The sequence below is a fragment of the Neoarius graeffei genome, chromosome 3, assembly GCF_027579695.1.
Source record: "Neoarius graeffei isolate fNeoGra1 chromosome 3, fNeoGra1.pri, whole genome shotgun sequence".
NCBI lineage: Eukaryota > Metazoa > Chordata > Actinopteri > Siluriformes > Ariidae > Neoarius > Neoarius graeffei.
Window position 1 is genome coordinate 23,571,039 of NC_083571.1, and position 21,830 is coordinate 23,592,868.

Sequence of the window (21,830 nt, forward strand, 5' to 3'; positions counted from 1 at the left end):
GGTGAAATTAGAGTCAGGTGTTTTCAATCAATGGGATGACAATCAGGTGTGAGTGGGCACCCTGTTTTATTTAAAGAACAGGGATCTATCAAAGTCTGATCTTCACAACATGTTTGTGGAAGTGTATCATGGCACGAACAAAGGAGCTTTCTGAGGACCTCAGAAAAAGCATTCTTGATGCTCATCAGGCTGGAAAAGATTACAAAACCATCTCTAAAGAGTTTGGACTCCACCAATCCACAGTCAGACAGATTGTGTACAAATGGAGGGAATTCACGACCATTGTAACCCTCCCCAGGAGTGGTTGACCAACAAAGGTCACTCCAAGAGCAAGGCGTGTAATAGTCTCGAGGTCACAAAGGACCCCAGGGTAACTTCTAAGCAACTGAAGGCCTCTCATTGGCTAATGTTAATGTTCCTGAGTCCACCATCAGGAGAACACTGAACAACAATGGTGTGCATGGCAGGGTCGCAAGGAGAAAGTCACTGCTCTCCAAAAAGAACATTGCTGCTCGTCTTCAGTTTGCTAAAGATCACGTGGACAAGCCAGAAGGCTATTGGAAAAATGTTTTGTGGACAGATGAGACCAAAATAGATATTTTTGGTTTAAATGAGAAGCATTATGTTTGGAGAAAGGAAAACACTGCATTCCAGCATAAGAACCTTATCCTATCTGTGAAACATGGTGGTGGTAGTATCATGGTTTGGGCCTGTTTTGCTGCATCTGGGCCAGGACGGCTTGCCATCATTGACGGAACAATGAATTCTGAATTATACCAGCTAATTCTAAAGGAAAATGTCAGGACATCTGTCCAGGAACTGAATCTCAAGAGAAGGTGGGTCATGCAGCAAGACAATGACCCTAAGCACACAAGTCGCTCTACCAAAGAATGGTTAAAGAAGAATAAAGTTAATGTGTTGGAATGGACAAGTCAAAGTCCTGACCTTAATCCAATCGAAATGTTGTGGAAGGACCTGAAGCGAGCAGTTCATGTGAGGAAACCTACCAACATCCCAGAGTTGAAGCTGTTCTGTATGGAGGAATGGGCTAAAATTCCTCCAAGCCGGTGTGCAGGACCGATCAACAGTTACCGGAAACGTTTAGTTGCAATTATTGCTGCACAAGGGGGTCACACCAGATACTGAAAGCAAAGGTTCACATACTTTTGCCAATCACAGATATGTAATATTGGATCATTGTCCTCAATAAATAAATGACCAAGTATCATATTTTTGTCTCGTTTGTTTAACTGGGTTCTCTTTATCTACTTTTAGGACTTGTGTGAAAATCTGATGATGTTTTAGGTCATATTTATGCAGAAATATAGAAAATTCCAAAGGGTTCACAAACTTTCAAGCACCACTGTAAAAGTAGTGGGTGTTATAAGCCTCTTTCTGAAAAAGGAAAAAATTTAAAATGTGTCTAGTTTCAGAAAGCTTTACTGAGTACTTATAAGTCGAGAGCTGGTTGCATGGCTCAGTTGCATTAACGGAAGCACTATAAAGAACTTCAGGAAAGTTTGCAGTGGTTTAGTGGTCATTCAGCTGTCTTATACAATTAAGCTAATACCAGTACAATCACAAAGAGGAACCTGCCATCATCAGGTGATTCTGTTGAATCCTGAAACAGTAAAATATTAAAAAGAGGGACCAGTTGAACCAGCAGAATGTGACTTCCACCAAAAGTCAGGATGGAAGGTCAGTCCTAAATCATATCTTGAGAGTAGTTAGTTTAAAACTATCACCACAGACACTTAAGGTACAAGACTGCCATTGTCAATTCCAAGATCAGGACTAGCCGAGATGGAGTCAAGACCAAATCTTAATAGGGTTGAGGTCAAGTCAAGATTGAGTCCAAATGAAAGCAAGACCAAGCCAAACATCTGTCAAATTCTTTTCAAGGCCAGACCTTTGCTTCAACGAGTTGGCTTCCTTCATGCATTGGCTGATGTTTTATACAAGGAGGAATTGGGGAGTAATCTTTCTACACCACTTATTTGTTGAACTAGAGCCAATCCGAGCTGAGTTCAGGCAAGAGGTAGGGTACACCCTGTGCAGGTCACCAATCTATCACAGGATAGAAAACCATGGCATGGGGAGAACATGCAAACTCTGCACAGAAAGATCCCATTTGGCCATGAGGTTCGAACCCAGAACCTTCTTGGCTACCACTGTGCCACCCACTTTGTAATACTTCTTGTAAACCTTGTGCATAGGAAAGAAACAAACAACACAACCATTATTTATACAAACTCTCAGTCAAGACCAAGGCTATATTTAATGAGACTAATGCCCAGGTCGGCATGGTGGTGTAGTGGTTAGCGCTGTCGCTTCACAGCAAGAAGGTCCGGGTTCGAGCCCCGTGGCCGGCGAGGGCCTTTCTGTGCAGAGTTTGCATGTTCTCCCCGTGTCCGCGTGGGTTTCCTCCGGGTGCTCCGGTTTCCCCCACAGTCCAAAGACATGTAGGTTAGGTTAACTGGTGACTTTAAATTGACCGTAGGTGTGAATGGTTGTCTGTGTCTATGTGTCAGCCCTGTGATGACCTGGCGACTTGTCCAGGGTGTACCCCGCCTTTCGCCCGTAGTCAGCTGGGATAGGCTCCAGCTTGCCTGCGACCCTGTAGAACAGGATAAAGCGGCTAGAGATAATGAGATGAGATGCCCAGGTCTGAGACAGGCTCAAGAATAAATGCCAATAAATCTAAGTTAATACAAAAAAAGTTTCAAGACCAGACTTGAGTGCTATAGCCCTAGTGGTGTGTAAAGTGATCATATATCAAAGAGAATGGCTTATTTCACCATCAGCAGCCAGTCAGAAACATAATATGACATAAAGAGGAAGTACTACATCCTTTTATGAGATTAATCAGGACATAGGGAAGCAATTAATTTCTATCTTTCTTTTGTGTAATTTTAATCCTAGATAAAGTAGCAGAAAATGTAGTCACTCAGGCCCTGTCCACATGGCAACGGATTCTGGTGAATCTGATAAAATTGTTTATCGTTTCGGCCTGGCGTCCACACGGCACCGGCGTTTTGGGTACCCCAAAACGAAATCTTTTGAGAACGGGTTCCAGAGTGGAAAAATCTGGCAACGGTGCCATTGCGAAGTCGTCTGGATGAGTACAACGGATTTGTTTACGATGACGTCGCAACCACATGACTGTCAGTGCTTCACGCCGGGTAGAAGTGTAACGAACTCGATGCGAGTTGTCAACAAATCCTATAACTTGGTTCATGAAACACGCTTACAAAATATTTTCACTGTGAATATTTATTGTGTAATGGTGCAAAGTGAGAGAGAGTGAGAGAGTGAGAGAATAGCCCTTAGGGCAGAGTCTTTAGTCCAAACACTGTGGAAGCAGTACCAAACCGTGCACCGCCCGTGCGCTTTCCAAAAACAAAAACAATCCCGCCAGCAAAAATAGGGAAAAAAAAGGAGCGATTTCACCTCTTCAGATATTGGTTTAAGTCCGACAATACATTCCTCAAAAAGGGCGTAGAAGAACAAAGTAATCCATCAACATGTAGCATTCAATTTATTCCGGACCATTAAAGAATTCTGGAGGATATCAGAATGTTGGCGTATCTGCTTCCATCTACCCCAGTTCATTCCTCTTTCTGCGTCTCCATTCAAAAAACGAGCACGTGATTTAAAGGGACTATATCCATAGGCTAGGGAGTGAGAAGGTGTGTGCGTGTGACAGTGACAGGGTGAGTGACAGGGAAGAACCTAGGCTCATGCTCGCCCTGAATTTCTCTTAAAGTGAAGGCAGAAGAACGTTCAGCACCTGGCCAGGCTTTCTATGTATTAATTTACATAGACGTTTTAATATGAAATATAAATAAGTGTCTTAGACAATAGATACTATTTTACGCTACTGATTAATAATCAAAACTTTATGTGGCTGATGCTACAGAAGAAGGGGTTTATGCGCATGCGTCCTACTTCTTCTATTGTTCTGGTGTCTCCGATGGGACCGTCTTACAGCGCACGTAGAGGTGTGGCATGTGTATTGCATCATTTTCAGCAAGCGTTGCGTTGCCATATGTACCTGATATTTTACTGATCCGTTGCCCATGTGGACGCGATATTTTTAAAAAAAAAATCTCGTTGCCGTGTGGATGTAGCCTCAGTTTATCTGTCTATTACAGTTGTATGTGTTTGGTGGTGCAGTGGTTAGCTTTGTTGCCTCTCAACAAGAAGATTCCAGGTTTGAACCCCATGGCCAATGGGAGCCTTTCTGTGTGGAGTTTGTATGCTCTTCCCGTGTCTGTGTGGGTCCCCTCTGGGTGCTCTGGTTTCCCCCACAGTTTAAAGACATGGGGTTGCACAAGCCAGTGCATACTTAGTGCTGGTCCCAAGCCTGGATACATTGGGGAGGGTTGCGTCAGGAAGGGCATCTGGTATAAATTATGCCAAATCAAATATGTGGAACAGATCCACTGTGGCGACCCCAAACGGGAACAGCCAAAAGAAGAATATTATACTGGTATTTGTTGATTCTGATGTTTGGGCTCTAATGCAACACATTTTAGTTCATTTTAGTAATTAACCAGATGAATGAAAAACAAGTAAAACCTGTAGACTCATGTTTAAAAACAGGATCATATTACATTTATGGTTAATGTAAAAAAAATAATCAATGTCAGTATCTCAATTCACTGCCATTTTGCACTAGAGAAAAGAGCTCTCTACACTGCCTGATGACACTCTTTTTGACTGATTTGGTGTTGTTCATGCTACATGGACAATATGTATCTAGGGAACAGCACAAGAGGAGCATGACACGTGCCTGCACAACATGCTACAGAAGGTCCAAAATTTTGTTGTCACACACAACAATGTATGATTTGTCAAAGACTGATGCTGATGGAAGTTTGAACCAGACCTGGGCAAAATGAACACTTGTACTCCTTTTTGACCAACAGGAAACGGTTGAACTGGTTGAACTGGTTCCATTCAGAATTCTTTAAATCTTGGTGCCAGCTAGCGAATCGGCCCAAGTTTTCACCAGTTTTGAGCGGAACCATTGTAATCAAGTATGCATTATGAACGGAGGGTGTTGAACAATTCACAACAGGAGTAAACCGTAGTAGCAAGATGGCGGTGTACATTGATTACCTGTGAACTTTTGTTCTGTTATTGCAGATATTTGTTTTCGGTCCATTTTTTCTGAAGATTTATCCTTTTCTGTTGCGTTCTCTATTGCTGCGCTCCACTTCCTCTCCAAACTAATGATGCCCACTGATGTCACAGTGCGCACAGGAAAACAACTATATTTTGGTTCCAGCAAGGAACCAACTTTTCAGGTCCCCAAACCAATTTATTTTTGGTGGAAATTCTCCGAACAGTTCAAAATTTTTTGGCACAAATCAGAATGGAACCCATTCCCTGTTGGTCGAAAAGGAGTATCAGATGTGATCGGGAAGCTTTCGTGGCAAGCTCAGTCAGTTAGGGGAATTGATCCCCCATGTAGCTGAGAAAAATCAAAGCCCAAACATTTGGTGTAGAGACCAACCTGGCTAGTGATATTAAGGTCTTCTTCGTGTTCTAGTATGTCAACTACATGCAGTCCAATTAAGCAAGGCTGTAGTTGACTGTTTACTGCAGATTTGTTAGCTAGCTCAGGAGAGCTACCTAGGGTGGACGTCGAGGATGTAGAGCAGTTCCCATCCGACCATTCACACACATTCACACCTGCGGACAATTTAGAGTAGGCAGTTAAATTAACCGCATGTCTTTGGACGGTGGGGGAAACCGGAGCATCCGGAGGAAACCCACACAGACATGGGGACAACATGCAAACTCCACACAGAAAAGCCCCCGTCAGCCATGAGGCTCAAACCCAGAACCTTCTTGCTGTGAGGCTACAGTACTAATCACTGCACCATGCCACCCATATTAAGGCGATAGTAAGGCAATTCTGAGATGCTGATGGAAATCACAAACCTCTTCTCTATCTTTTGGGAGTACAAGCATGAGACACTGTACCTCTTCAAATTCAGTGCTTTAGATTGAGGTCCTGGTCCCAGTGGTGCAGCAGATAGCATTGCCACTTCACAGCTCTAGGATCCTTGGTTCAATCCTAAGTGGTCTGTGTATCCCCTCACAAAAACATGTTGACTCTACTGCGTGAATGAATGTGTGAATGGTGCCCTGCAATGGACTGACCTCCCATCCCTGGTGTATTTCTACCCCATGCTCAGTGCTCCTGGGGTAGGCTCTATAGTCACTGTGACTCTGACCAGGAAGAATTGTTACTGAATATGAATGAATGATAGTACCCATGCTCAGTAGTACTCAATTGTCTCAAGAAAGGACATGTGAAAGCTAGTGAAAGCAAATAGTAATACAGACACAGAGCTATAGAAGGCACAAATATCAGTGTAGACATGCTTCTGAATAATTTGTCTACAAGCACTTAGTACCTCAACAACCTAAAACAGCAGCTTCAGGCAGTGTTTGTGAACAAGACACTGAGATAAATGTCACGGATCACTAAAGCTATACAGTACAAGATTCATGATATCCAGTGCAGTAAAGAACACTTCTCTCAAAGCTCCACAAAGGACATCACTAGGAATAAGAGTGGACTTATTCACACTAAAAGGGCAAAATTATCTCTTCGTCATGTATTATTAGTATGCAGGTGCATATTTTAATTGGCTTTCAGTGTGCCCTTTTTACAAGCGTACAAGCTAGACTCCTAACTAGCTGACTTGCTAGCTCTAGCTTGCTAGGTGGAAGTGAAGTGATTATGTTTCATATATGGATGAAATACCTTCATAAATTTTGATATGAACATGGCATATACACAGTACTGTGCAAAAGTCTTAGGCCCCCTATTTTTTTTTCAGACAAACTTTGTTATAGATTTCTATTTTATGACTTCTACATTATCGAGTCAGTACAAAAATGTTTTAGAGTTCCAAACGTTCATTTTCCAGCACAAAATTAAATGTTACAGGGGAAAAAATGTTTGTATGAAGGCTACTGGGTTTTGGTGCAAAATGAAGAAGCGAGTGTGACAGTCAAAGTGTCCAGAAGAACTGTGGCTGGTTCTGGAAGACGCTCAGTAAAACCTACAGCTCATTTCCGCATAAAACTGCACTCATTGTACCTGAGGCTACAATTTTTTTTTTTTTTTTTTAAGCAAAGGGTCGTCTCACACCAAATATTGACTGTTTCATTTATTATGGCTTACTGATTTACTGTTTATAGTCTCATCTCATCTCATTATCTCTAGCCGCTTTATCCTTCTACAGGGTCGCAGGCAAGCTGGAGCCTATCCCAGCTGACTATGGGCGAAAGGCGGGGTACACCCTGGACAAGTCGCCAGGTCATCACAGGGCCGACACATAGACACAGACAACCATTCACACTCACACCTACGGTCAATTTAGAGTCACCAGTTAACCTAACCTGCATGTCTTTGGACTGTGGGGGAAACCGGAGCACCCGGAGGAAACCCACGCGGACACGGGGAGAACATGCAAACTCCACACAGAAAGGCCCTCGCCGGCCCCGGGGCTCGAACCCAGGACCTTCTTGCTGTGAGGCAACAGTGCTAACCACTACACCACCGTGCCGCCCACTGTTTATAGTGTTTTTTTAAATCTTGAAGCATTTAATTTAATTATTTTTAAGCCATTTTTGGTCTACAGCATTTCTTTACATGTATAGTGGGGCAAAAAAGTATTTAGTCAGTCACCAATTGTGCAAGTTCTCCCACTTAAAAAGATGAGAGAGGCCTGTAATTTTCATCATAGGTATACCTCAACTATGAGAGACAAAATGAGAAAAAAAAAATCCAGAAAATCACATTGTCTGATTTTTAAAGAATTTATTTGCAAATTATGGTGGAAAATAAGTATTTGGTCAATAACAAAAGTTCATCTCAATACTTTGTTATATACCCTTTGTTGGCAATGACAGAGGTCAAACGTTTTCTGTAAGTCTTCACAAGGTTTTCACACACTGTTGCTGGTATTTTGGCCCATTCCTCCATGCAGATCTCCTCTAGAGCAGTGATGTTTTGGGGCTGTCGCTGGGCAACACGGACTTTCAACTCCCTCCAAAGATTTTCTATGGGGTTGAGATCTGGAGACTGGCTAGGCCACTCCAGGACCTTGAAATGCTTCTTACGAAGCCACTCCTTCGTTGCCCGGGCGGTGTGTTTGGGATCATTGTCATGCTGAAAGACCCAGCCACGTTTCATCTTCAATGCCTTTGCTGATGGAAAGAGGTTTTCACTCAAAATCTCACGATACATGGCCCCATTCATTCTTTCCTTTACACGGATCAGTCGTCCTGGTCCCTTTGCAGGAAAACAGCCCCAAAGCATGATGTTTCCACCCCCATGCTTCACAGTAGGTATGGTGTTCTTTGGACGCAACTCAGCATTCTTTCTCCTCCAAATACGACAAGTTGAGTTTTTACCAAAAAGTTCTATTTTGGTTTCATCTGACCATATGACATTCTCCCAATCCTCTTCTGGATCATCCAAATGCTCTCTAGCAAACTTCAGATGGCCCTGGACATGTACTGGCTTAAGCAGGGGGACACGTCTGGCACTGCAGGATTTGAGTCCCTGGCAGCGTAGTGTGTTACTGATGGTAGCCTTTGTTACTTTGGTCCCAGCTCTCTGCAGGTCATTCACTAGGTCCCCCCATGTGGTTCTGGGATTTTTGCTCACCGTTCTTGTGATCATTTTGACCCCAAGGGGTGAGATCTTGCGTGGAGCCCCAGATCGAGGGAGATCATCAGTGGTCTTGTATGTCTTCCATTTTCTAATAATTGCTCCCACAGTTGATTTCTTCACACCAAGCTGCTTACCTATTGCAGATTCAGTCTTCCCAGGCTGGTGCAGGGCTACAATTTTGTTTCTGGTGTCCTTTGACAGCTCTTTGGTCTTGGCCATAGTGGAGTTTGGAGTGTGACTGTTTGAGGTTGTGGACAGGTGTCTTTTATACTGATAACGAGTTCAAACAGGTGCCATTAATACAGGTAACGAGTGGAGGACAGAGGAGCCTCTTAAAGAAGAAGTTACAGGTCTGTGAGAGCCAGAAATCTTGCTTGTTTGTAGGTGACCAAATACTTATTTTACCGAGGAATTTACCAATTAATTCATTAAAAATCCTACAATGTGATTTCCTGGATTCTTTCCCCCCATTCTGTCTCTCATAGTTGAGGTATACCTATGATGAAAATTACAGGCCTCTCTCATCTTTTTAAGTGGGAGAACTTGCACAATTGGTGGCTGACTAAATACTTTTTTGCCCCACTGTACCTAAGACTGTACATGTGCACAGTACTGGGGTAGGTTTCCCAATAACGTTGCCCTTTAGGGCTAAAGAGAGAGTTGAGAGACTCTCTTCAGCAACAAATGTTGTTTTCCCGAACTCACTCACCAGGAGTCTAAAAAGCAACAGGACGAAAAGCTTCTTTGCAATGCACGTCCCCGATATAGGCATTAGTAGCTGCTAAGTCCAGTCGATGAGGTCACATGGCGTTCGTTTTTTTTTTTTACCAAAAAACAATGAAATATAGTGTTTAAAATATGTTAATATATTGTATCGTCATTAAGCATTACATATATAATGTGGTAATTAATAATTGAAACTATTTAACATTTTTGGGCAATATTTTTTATTCCAAGCGTGTTTTTTTAATTAAATGAATAAACGTTCACACGAAAGAATGAGCAAATAATAAACTAAATAATTAACCCCGCCGACAGTAGTCGGAGGGGTTATTATTTTCACCTGCGTCAGTCTGTGTGTGTGTGTATCTGTCTGTCTGTCTGTCTGTGTGTCTGCAAGATATCTCAAGAACCAATGGATCGATTTGGACCAAATTTTGTACATGTGTTGCCAATCACCCAGGAAGGAAACCATTAAATTTTGGAGGTCAAAGGTCAAGGTCATGGCAGAACTTCGAAATTTTCGCCCAATGTATTTTAATAGGGAAAAGGCGGGGTTTGCACTCGTTAGAGTGTCCCTGTCTAGTTCAGTGAATGTGTTCCCCATACCCGCTCATTTCACTGTTACCCAAACATACAGTCCGGATTATGTGCGCACACACACCACACACATACATGCAATGTTACAGGTGCAGAAATGTCTCATTTATGACACTAAATTCAATAATCACTTGCCTAATGGAGTTAAATTTTATTAAAAATGTGGTGATATCAGTGTGACATTCTGATGTCCATACGTAATTCCATAACATATTGAAATATATTCATAGTATGTTGCGTATATTTATTTAATAATTAACTCTGTCTTTGCAATGTACAAGAAAAAAAATTGAACACCAGCAGCAGATTCAACACCAGTTTCCCCCGGTGACTGTGAGAGTCCCTCAGAAGCACATGTGCATTCTGTGTATTCGGCAGCGAGCGAGTTGCTCTTTGTTGTGAACGAGTGGTCTGGGTCTCTCATAAATTCCAAGCAAACTAAAGGACTACTTTGGCTATGATGTTGCTCGGGAAAACTATGTGAGCTTAACAATGTATCTTAAGAGGTAATTTAAGACTCTCTTGGCCTTAAAAGGCTTTCGGGAAACCCACCCCTGTATATTTAAGTATGAATTCTATGACACGAGATTGCAAAGACATTTGAGCAGTTCTGCTCTTGAAGTCTGCGGTCACATTGATCCAATCGTCTCTCATCGAAAGGATCATTTAACAAATTTCACTTGAGCAGATACACTATTAAATGGTGACATGGCTTAGCTGCACAGATTTGAATGCAGATTTATTGTCCTGCTGTCTGCATCATTCTAACTGTTGTGTCTTTTCTCTGTTTATGTCTGTTGTGTTCTTTTCACTTCTTTTAAATGTTCTTTGGCCATCTGTCTCTCCTTCTTTCTCTCTCTGTCTCTGTCTGTATGGATTGTAGGTACCATGGCTAACCATCTCATCTCTAACGCCTTGTTGCGTCCTCATGGCACTAACCCTTATAACACATTGCTGGGAGAATCTGCAGTGTACAATAACCCCTCTGCAAACATGTTCAACACACAAGGTTTGATGAGCACACACACACACACTCAAAAATCAGTATGTGTACACATACTTGAAATTATGCTGCTTACTCGTATCACAATTAATCAGTATAATAATAGTAGTAGCTCCTAAGTGGCATATACAACCCCGATTCCAAAAAAGTTGGGACAAAGTACAAATTGTAAATAAAAACGGAATGCAATAATTTACAAATCTCAAAAACTGATATTGTATTCACAATAGAACATAGATAACATATCAAATGTCGAAAGTGAGACATTTTGAAATTTCATGCCAAATATTGGCTCATTTGAAATTTCATGACAGCAACACATCTCAAAAAAGTTGGGACAGGGGCAATAAGAGGCTGGAAAAGTTAAAGGTACAAAAAAGGAACAGCTGGAGGACCAAATTGCAACTCATTAGGTCAATTGGCAATAGGTCATTAACATGACTGGGTATAAAAAGAGCATCTTGGAGTGGCAGCGGCTCTCAGAAGTAAAGATGGGAAGAGGATCACCAATCCCCCTAATACACCCCTTCGCATGTTTGTAAACAAACCGACCGTTGCCAGGATGCGCGCGCAGCCTGGACTCAGAAACAATGGCGCTGCCCATAGACCGGCATTATGAGCTGTCAGATTATGCAAAACAGTTGTCGTTACAAGATCGAGAATGCTACATAAATAAGTTAACTCTAACAAGTGGACATCGCCTACCGGATCCGTATTTAATTAAAGAGTGGACGGACGATGTTAGTAAGTTCCCTCCTCATTTTCCTCTGATACCTGAAGGCAGTCATACTATTTACAAAAAATGTCAAACTCAAAAAAAAAAAACTATTTACAAAAGTAGCCTGCCATCAACATTCTGGTTACAGCGAGACTACAACTTGATTAACAATGGGACATTCATATTCATTTTGTTTTAATCAAATTATGCCAGTGATGTGATGGCAATGTGGCTTTAGCTACAACAGTAAATACCAACACTAAACAGCAATTTGCAGGAGGTAATGGCATGAAAGGAATGATAGTGTAAAGAGTGCAGCTAAGAGAAATCAGAGCTGCGTAAAAAGCGAGAGGCAGAGACCAGAAATGAAACTGAACGGGGCGGGAGCTAGGTTAGAGCAGTCAAAGTAAGTTGGCATTTAGAGTGAGGGCACACAATTTTACTTTTCCATCCTTGCTTTAAAGTTGTGATTTTCGGCATACACAAATAATGATGGCACAAAATCTGGACTGCTTGAGTCAAGCGAGACCTCTCCTACAAACAAAATTGCATGCAAAGCTAAGTTAACATGCTAACAATATTCATTACATTGTGTAACTATGACCCAGCTAATCAGACAAACGTTACCAAAGTATTTTGCTACATCAATAAACTAAGACTAGAAAGAATAAAAAAGAAAGATTTAATAAATAGCCTGATCTTACCTGTGATGAAGTGGGCGCTGCAAACCCGCGCATTTTTGATGGTGCTTTCATCCTAGTCTACACGTTTGATGGCTTGTAGCCATAGATGTCGGCGATTTTTTTGGAATGGGTGAGATCCTGCTGGAATTCTGTACATTTTAACCCCATCACTGCTACGATTCTGACACCCGACAACATAACAACTAGGCATTTCTTCCAAATATTTCTTCTCGTCTCTACCGTCGCTGAGTCTTTTTTGGGTCCAGGCTGCGCACGCAATTTCCTCTTACGTATGAATGACGTTTACTGCGAAGGGGTCTATTCTGCACCGACAAATAGTGGAGCAATATCAGAAAGGAGTTCGACAGTGTAAAATTGCAAAGAGTTTGAACATATCATCATCTACAGTGCATAATATCATCAAAAGATTCAGAGAATCTGGAAGAATCTCTGTGCGTAAGGGTCAAGGCCGGAAAACCATACTGGGTGCCCGTGATCTTCGGGCCCTTAGATGGCACTGCATCACATACAGGCATGCTTCTGTATTGGAAATCACAAAATGGGCTCAGGAATATTTCCAGAGAACATTATCTGTGAACACAATTCACTGTGCCATCCGCCGTTGCCGGCTAAAACTCTATAGTTCAAAGAAGAAGCCGTATCTAAACATGATCCAGAAGCGCAGATGCCTTCTCTGGACCAAGGCTCATTTAAAATGGACTGTGGCAAAGTGGAAAACTGTTCTGTGGTCAGATGAATCAAAATTTGAAGTTCTTTATGGAAATCAGGGACGCCGTGTCATTCGGACTAAAGAGGAGAAGGACAACCCAAGTTGTTATCAGTGCTCAGTTCAGAAGCCTGCATCTCTGATGGTATGGGGTTGCATTAGTGCGTGTGGTATGGGCAGCTTACACATCTGGAAAGACACCATCAATGCCGAAAGGTATATTCAGGTTCTAGAGCAACATATGCTCCCATCCAGACGACGTCTCTTTCAGGGAAGACCTTGCATTTTCCAACATGACCATGCCAAACCACATACTGCATCATTTACAGCATCATGGCTGCGTAGAAGAAGGGTCCGGGTACTGAACTGGCCAGCCTGCAGTCCAGATCTTTCACCCATAGAAAACATTTGGCGCATCATAAAACGGAAGATACGACAAAAAAGACCCAAGACAGTTGAGCAACTAGAATCCTACATTAGACAAGAATGGGTTAACATTCCTATCCATAAACTTGAGCAACTTGTCTCCTCAGTCCCCAGATGTTTACAGACTGTTGTAAAGAGAAAAGGGGATGTCTCACAGTGGTAAACATGGCCTTGTCCCAACTTTTTTGAGATGTGTTGTTGTCATGAAATTTAAAATCACCTAATTTTTCTCTTTAAATGATACATTTTCTCAGTTTAAACATTTGATATGTCATCTATGTTCTATTCTGAATAAAATATGGAATTTTGAAACTTCCACATCATTGCATTCCATTTTTATTTACAATTTGTACTTTGTCCCAACTTTTTTGGAATCGGGGTTGTGTGTGTGTAGAAACATGTACTCATTCATACAACTATCCATGCATGAAGCTAAAATTCACACCAAACATCAGAATGGGGGGGGGAATGTGATCTCGGTGACTTTAAATGTGGAATGTTTGTTGGTGCCACACAGGTTGGGTTCAGTATTTCAGAATCTTCTGATCTCCTGAGATTTCAAAGACTGGTGAGATTGGTAGAGCTGACAGGGAGGCTACTGTAACTCAATAACCATTCTTTACAACCCTGATGAAAAGAAAAGCATCTGAGAATGCTCAACATGTTGAACTTTGAGGTGGATGGGCTCCAACAGCAGAAGGCCACATGAGGTTACAGTAGGCACTGGGCACAGGTTCACCAAACCTGGGCAGTTGAAGTTTGGAAAAACATCACCTGGCCCTTTTACAATCTTCAGCTCTTCCTGTTATTAGCTGACAGGAGTGGAGCCCAGTGTGGTCTTCTACTGTTGTAGCTCATCTGCCCAGCTTGAACCAGTCTGGCCATTCTCCTTTGACCTATCTCATGGATGTTTTTTTGTTTGTTTGTTTGCTTCCACACCATTTTGCATAGACTCTAGAGGCTATTCTGTGTAAAAAGTGCAGAAGATCAGCAGTTTCTGAAATCAAATCAGCCCATCTGGCACCATGCCATGACCAAAGTCACTGAGATCACATTTTTTCCCCCATTTTGATCTTTGACGTGAACATGACCTGAAGCTCTTGACCTGTATCTGCATGATTTTATAAAAAGTTTTCTTTTTAATTTGTTCACAAATTATACAGCCACAGTCAGTCATGGCTTGCCATATATCTCTCCTTCTGCCTGTTACAGAAAGATGACTATGTAAATCAATACTATTGCTACATGTGAAACTAGAAGGGCACTTGGAAAAGTGCAGATCTCTGCCAAGCCACATATTCGAACATCCTGGATCCATATACGGATCTGAATTTGCATCAAAATCTAGTCAATTGTTCCTTGGCCCATGGTACTCCTAAATTTTATCAAACTTTTTGGGTCACTACTTTTTGGGTTACGTTGGGAAAAGACAAAAATTCCTGGATCCACATACATATCTGAATCATATCCAGATTTGCGTCAAAATGTAATCAATTGTTCCTTCGCCCATGGCTCACCTTTCCACCAACGTTTATCAAAATCCTTTCACTACTTTTTTGAGTTATGTTGGGAACAGACAAACAAATGGAGGCAAAAACATAACCTCCTCCAACAAAGTTTGCAAGTTTGCAGATTCCCTTTTTTTAAACCATGTCTTTGTTTCTCACTAGTAAATAAATCCTCATGCACAAGCGTTCACTTGTTTTGGTCTTTGTCACACATTCTCATTGGTGGGGAAAGCTAAAGAGAAGCCCCTCCCACTCCAGTGCAGTTCTAACCACACCAAGCCTTTAGTGATTTCAATGGAAAGTTATTAGCATTCCAAATCTGTACATATTTGCTTTTCATTTCTATTTTTTTTCCAGACACAATTGTATAACGTTAAATGAAACATCTGGTTATTTTATCCATCCATCCATCCATCCATCCATCCATTATCTCTAGCCGCTTTATCCTGTTCTACAGGGTCGCGGGCAAGCTGGAGCCTATCCCAGCTGACTATGGGCGAGAGGCGGGGTACACCCTGGACAAGTCGCCAGGTCATCACAGGGCTGACACATAGGCTGCGTTTACATTACGTCGAATCAGCGGATCATCAGATTAACGTTCTTAAAACGATTCGCGTTTACACTAAAACCGTTAGCCGTGCACACAGCAACACCAATACGCGGATACGCTCGGCTCCGCAGGCATCCTGCGCTCCAAATCACTCCGCCCTGAACAGCGAGTGCCCTCTGGAGGGTGCGCACTCCGGCCCTGCGCAGCTCACACAGCGCGCGAGTGAAGTGCACAAGCCACGATTCGGGACTGAGCCGCTGTGTGTGTGATCCCAGCGCATATCACTTACTACTTGCAAGTGGAAGGATGGCAAGCCTAAAGACAATCATAACTACACAATGGGCAGTATTTGCATCAGTATTTGCAGTATTTTCATACTTTTATACTCTTTAATGAAAAGTGATACAAGGCGGAAGTCCGCGCCGTTTTTCAGCAGTCGCGTCACATGACCAACGCCAGCGAATCAGGAAGGTGGATGTCACAGTGACGTTGTCCAATGAGGACGCCAGCTAGAGCTCAGCACAGCGTATCCGCGTATCTCAATGTTTACACAGCACCGGACCAGATACGATCTAGATTGAATATGTGGACGCTGGCGGATTCCCGTTTCCAGGCTTTTCCAGGTGGTTTAATGTAAACGGAGAGTGCATCCGCGAAGAAAACGAGACAGACACGGTCTAATGTAAACGTAGCCATAGACAAGCAACCATTCACACCTACAGTCAATTTAGAGCCACCAATTAGCCTTACCTGCATGTTTTTGGACTGTAGGGGAAACCGGAGCACCCGGAGGAAACCCACGCGGACAACACGCAAACTCCACACAGAAAGGCACTCGCCGGCCGCTGGGCTCGAACTCAGAACCTTTTTGCTGTGAGGCGACAGCGCTAACCACCACACCACCGTGCCACCCCTGTTTATTTTATTTCTCTTTATTACAGCTATGAATCTACTGCGCAGCTCTCTGTGAGACTAGGTAGGATAGTAATTTGCAGGTACTGTTTACAGGATTCCTCAGCAGATATTGCAGATGTAATGATAAGTCACACAGCTTATATTACATAATTTAAAATAATAATAATAAAAAAACCCGCTCCAATTCCGCTATGCGAATATCCAACTAATAAAAATGTTAAGGACACGGCGAGCCTAAGTAATAGATTTGCCTTAAAGGCGAGTGCATGTATTTAGAAGCAGCTGGAACGTTATTGCATAAGTTAGACAGGTAATGAAATTACACCCACATGAAGGAGGAGACGTGTGTTCAGTGTTTCAAGATTATATCCCAACTGATCATTTATTAAGACTGTTACACCAAGTGTTGGATGTAAACTCTGAGGTAACAGTTTCATCCATTTCAAGCCAATCTGATTTGGATGACAGCACTATAACCAGAGAGGAAATGTGATCATAAGAGCATTAACGGATCTACTCGAGAACACCGTTAATATAAGCGTGCATACAAACGTTCTAGATATGAGAAGAAATAATCTAAGAACAGCATAATTTCTAGTGTGTGGATGTACACACACACGCGCGCACACACACACACACACACACGTCATCCTCTGAAATGTTGTGTTGTTTAAATTTACAAAATGTGTGCTTTTTTACTGACTGAAATGTTGCATGTTTACTGAATAACAGCACATTCTTTAAAAAGAAACCTTCCGTACAAGGCTTCGAATATTATTCAGTAGACATACAGATTGTACTGAACTCCAAAACCTCACAGAACCTTTTTTGAAAGAATGAATGCTATTATTATACACGCTGCCTATAATATGTGTTAACGCTGCCCTACCCTTTGTCTTAACGATATATTTTGTCCACTGTGTGCATACCATTAACATTTTCTATGTAACCATGTCTTTTTCCCCCCACTCTTTCCTCTCTCTCTCTCTCTCTCTGTCTGTTCATGCTGATGTTGCAGCCTCCTACAGAGATTCAAGTATGACTCATTTTCTTTTCATTAGTTACATCATCAGCTCACAGTTCTCTCTCCTGTCTTCTTTTCTGTCCTCTTCTCTTCCTTTCTCTTCTCTTAATAACAGATTGAGAAAATGCTCTATTAAAGCTACAATGTGTACAGTTCTTTGAAATTCAAAATGTGATTTTTAAGATTTTCGCGAGGAGATTTTTTTAAAAAACTCGGTACGGTAATACGATGCTTCCGAGCTGCTCTGCGTCATGCTGACAATCTTGTAATACTAATTCGCTGTGTCTGTAAGTTGGTGCGTCAGTGTCTCAGGGGTGTCGGCTCAGATTTGGCGTGACATTTGTGTGCATACGTCATACGCCAGTTTAGATCATATCGTGCCCTAACTTTAGGCACAAAAAAAGTGCGACTGTACAAAAACAACAGTGGCAAAAAGGGATATTACACTATAAAAGGAAACGGATTCGGGATTAATAGAGCTTTGCCATTTCTTTTTTTCTCTAATTTGGTGGGAAACTGTAGAGTGATAGATTATAACCCACCAATGTATCCTTGCTGTCGAAGTTGTTAAGCTCTTAAAGAGTAGTGACTAACTGGAAGTGTTGTTAAGGTTTTCTGTATTAATGATTTCTTTAATATCGAATTTAATAATATATTTCCTCAGATTTGAAGGTAAAGGACAAGTGAACTTTTATACTGATGCTTCTCACACTTGCTCACAATGACAGTTTTCATGACATGTATGGGACTTGTCAGTGTCTACGGGAAATTTTAGGGCAAATCGCAACGTGAGTGGCCTATAAAATAATACCATTCGATATTTATTTAATACTTGACCAGCAGGTGTAATTTATTTGTGACAGTTTCATTAGGAGGAAAATTTCACGTGTACAGAATATAGTGCGCATACTGTTCGAGGGCTTGCTGTGTGTAATGCAACAGCCCTGGAGATGTTCACAAGTTTTGAATGTAGCACCCTTACATTCAGCCCACAGTCTGAGGTGAAATTGTAGCAGGTCAAACACTTTTCATTTCATCCAGAGCTCATGCCCAGGTTAGTTAGTTAACATTAGGTGACTTGTTTGTTCTGGTACTTATTAGGGAGTCACAGTCACCAGTAGACAGTCGCTAAAAGACAAACTATTGTCAAGAGGTTTTGCGTTTTCATTTCATCTGTTCTTTCATAATTTTATTTGCATAATACTCCTCACTGTAATTCTGCGAGTCGTAAATACTCGGGCTGTGTTCCAAACTGCATACTACTGTAGACTGCTGTAGCATACTACTTACATCCTGTAGCTTTAATAACAGGTTCTATAGACTAGTTTCAAATCAGAATTAAGTCTATTTAAAATTACGATGATTACTGAATTTTGGTCAATATTTTCTCCATTTTTTCAGAGGGCATGTTGAACAACGCGCGAGATGCCAGTGTCATGGATACGCTCCCGCTCAACGGCAACCATGGCAACACCTACAGTGACTACCTCACATATGGCTCATCCTCACCAACTACACTGGAGAAGAAGATCCTGAAGGAGCTGACAGCCAACTACGCGTCCACCTACCACCCCAGCACGAAGCTTGCCAACCACGTCGCCAATGGAGCCGTTCCCAGCCCAGCGAGTACAGCAGGCATCACCCGTGATGATGAGAATGCTGCTGCTGTTGCCCTGGGAATCTCCAGAGAGGATGAAAACAATGCACGTACCGCCCTCAGCTTGGAGATCATCAGGGAGGAGTCTCAGGCACCTCTCCTCCCACCAAGACCTCCGCCTCCAGACGGCCCTCCCCCATTACACACGTTCTCCACCCACCGGCGCCTTCCACAGGAGAATAACGAGAGTTTTTTCCCTCTTCTGAAGAATGAGACACACTCACCTCACGTGCTCAGAGACTCATTATACACCAGCATGCCGACTCTAACCGACCACCCACATGGTACCAACGACATCAACGGCATCCGTGATGAGGATGAAGATGAGGAGGAAGAAGAGGAGGAAGAGGAAGATGAGGAAGATGATGAGGAGGAGGAGGAAGAGGAGGAGGAAGGGTGCGAGCTGCATTTGGCCAATGGGAAAGGAGTGATGGCAGATGCAGATGATGTTTACTACAAGAGCATGCCTAATCTGGGCTCGCGCAATCACATACAGGAACTGCAGAGCTACTACCACATGGGTCGTGGAGGAAGTGATGGATTCATTGCGCCGCCTGAAAAGGACGAGTCGTCTCCCGAAGAGCAGCCGGACGACCCCTCGCACTTGGTCACAAGCTTATAGGCGCATACACACACACATCTTGTGAGTGTGTGTTTGTGTGAGATGCAATGCACAAGGCACGGGAACCACTACCTACTGCACTGATTGATCCCTAGAGAAACTGATAGCAGATAGCTGCCCAAAAACCAATGACAGGAACCCTCAGTCAGTTAACGCTAGGAAAAAGGACCAGGTAGGGTAGCTTTCAGTTAGGACTAGTACCAACAAATCCAAAATATTCAGCGTGGTTTATCAGATGTATCAGGTGTACAAAACACAGGCTCTTTTTTTTTTTTGTGAAACCATTAGCCATTTTGAATAGCAGACCGGGAAGGAACGCACTGATTGACACAGCGTCCATCAGAAGCCACGTATTCCAGTGAGACAAGTTATCTATTATGCTGTCACTTCTCCCCTCTACACAACTTTTGCCCAACTGCTATCTGGCCATAAATCCTCTGGATTGTCCCTGTGTGAATAAAACGATAGCGACAAACTAGTTGCCATTTTAGATGATTATCCATGTTGATAGACACCGACTTGGACCTTGAACTCATTACGAACTATAATCCTCTACCCACAATTCCTCGAAACTTCGGGTGACACACCTTTGCTGCACACATTCCTTCCTTCCTGTTTAACACTGATTACTGTTGTATACCAAGTATCACATCACAACAAAGCATCTAATCCTTAAGACTTTAAGGACGCATCTTTTTTTCTTACTTTTATTTTTCAGTAATATCAGTTATCGAGAAGTAATACACATTAATAACGAAAGAAAAAGGATTTCTATGTAAAATGTACAGAAGCCCTTTGCATCACATATCACATGCACCTCATAGTTTTGATATTACTTTTTTTCCCCCGTGTACGTGTTTGTGTAGAAGTAGACCAATTAAAAAACTGTGCTGGTCCTCTGCACTATTACCCCTAATTACCACTAGGAGCGACCATCCAGAACCCCTTCTCTCTCTCTCTCTCACACACACACACACACACACACACACACACACAAAGACATGCAAATACCCACTCCTTATTTATCTTATTCCAGTAACCAGTCTTCTTGTTTTGCTGCATTGTCCACTCTGATTTTAATTTCAATACAAAACATATTGTTAATTTTGGCCAGAAAGAAAGAAATGATGGATTTAAGACCTGCAGGTTGAACGTGTCTTGTTCCAAACTGTTCCAATTATTGCAGATTTAAATGATGATTATATACAAACGTTAAGAGGTCATCAGATACCCCACATCTAGTACATCTACTAGTGTTGAATTTATTTAACTTCCAGGTCTTTCTTATTGTGTTTGGGCCCCAGAAATACTAATGATTGGAATCCATGTAAGTTACACAGAATATCTGCAAGACCAAGCTGTTAAGATTTGATGTTGCTGAAGATAAAAGCAACATGGAAACGGGCTGTTTACTCCTTCTTGACTTCTTGTAGCTTGCACATCGACTTCTTTTATTTCCCAGAGAAAAGTGACTGCGTATTTATCCCCACAAGGTGCTTTATCAGATCTGAATTGTTGGATCATTTGGTAGAGGAGAGATTTTAAAAATCAAATCAGCACTGAGACCTTTTTATTATTATTATTATTATTATTATTATTATTATTATTATTATTATTACCATCAATATTGTTAATATGATATCTATGGAATTATTATTTATTCTTTTCATATGCATTCGAAATTGAATGAACTCATAACTAATATTTGTTGTAACAGTGAAAGTTGTTTGCCAACAAATAAAATGATTGAATTGATATTTAGGAGATTTTTTTTTTAATCAGTGGTGAGTTTGAATTTCAATTTGAATTAAATATCATGTTATAATATTTAGAGATCATGGACAACTGCCAAATATAAAGAAGGGAATTTCAACCATAGATCATAACACCAGCTAGAAACTAATAACAAAAGGTAAGTAAGAAATAAAATATTTGGGAGCACATTATTATTAGAAAATAATCAATGATACATT

At 41.8% G+C, this 21,830-nt stretch overlaps 1 protein-coding gene across 4 annotated transcripts in view; it reads left to right on the plus strand.

The window, feature by feature from the left end:
- adgrl3.1 (adhesion G protein-coupled receptor L3.1) overlaps positions 1–21,548 on the plus strand; it is a 433,939-nt gene extending 412,391 nt beyond the window's left edge. For 2 of the 4 annotated variants that reach the window (XM_060916519.1, XM_060916523.1), the window contains 3 exons: positions 10,908–11,033; positions 17,573–17,590; positions 18,980–21,548. In XM_060916519.1, coding sequence (XP_060772502.1) covers positions 10,908–11,033; positions 17,573–17,590; positions 18,980–19,857 — 1,022 coding nt within the window. In that variant the 3' untranslated portion in view covers positions 19,858–21,548. The remainder of the gene's footprint in view (positions 1–10,907; positions 11,034–17,572; positions 17,591–18,979) is intronic. The other 2 variants (XM_060916521.1, XM_060916522.1) reach the window with 2 other exon arrangements.
- Positions 21,549–21,830: the final 282 nt, after the last annotated feature.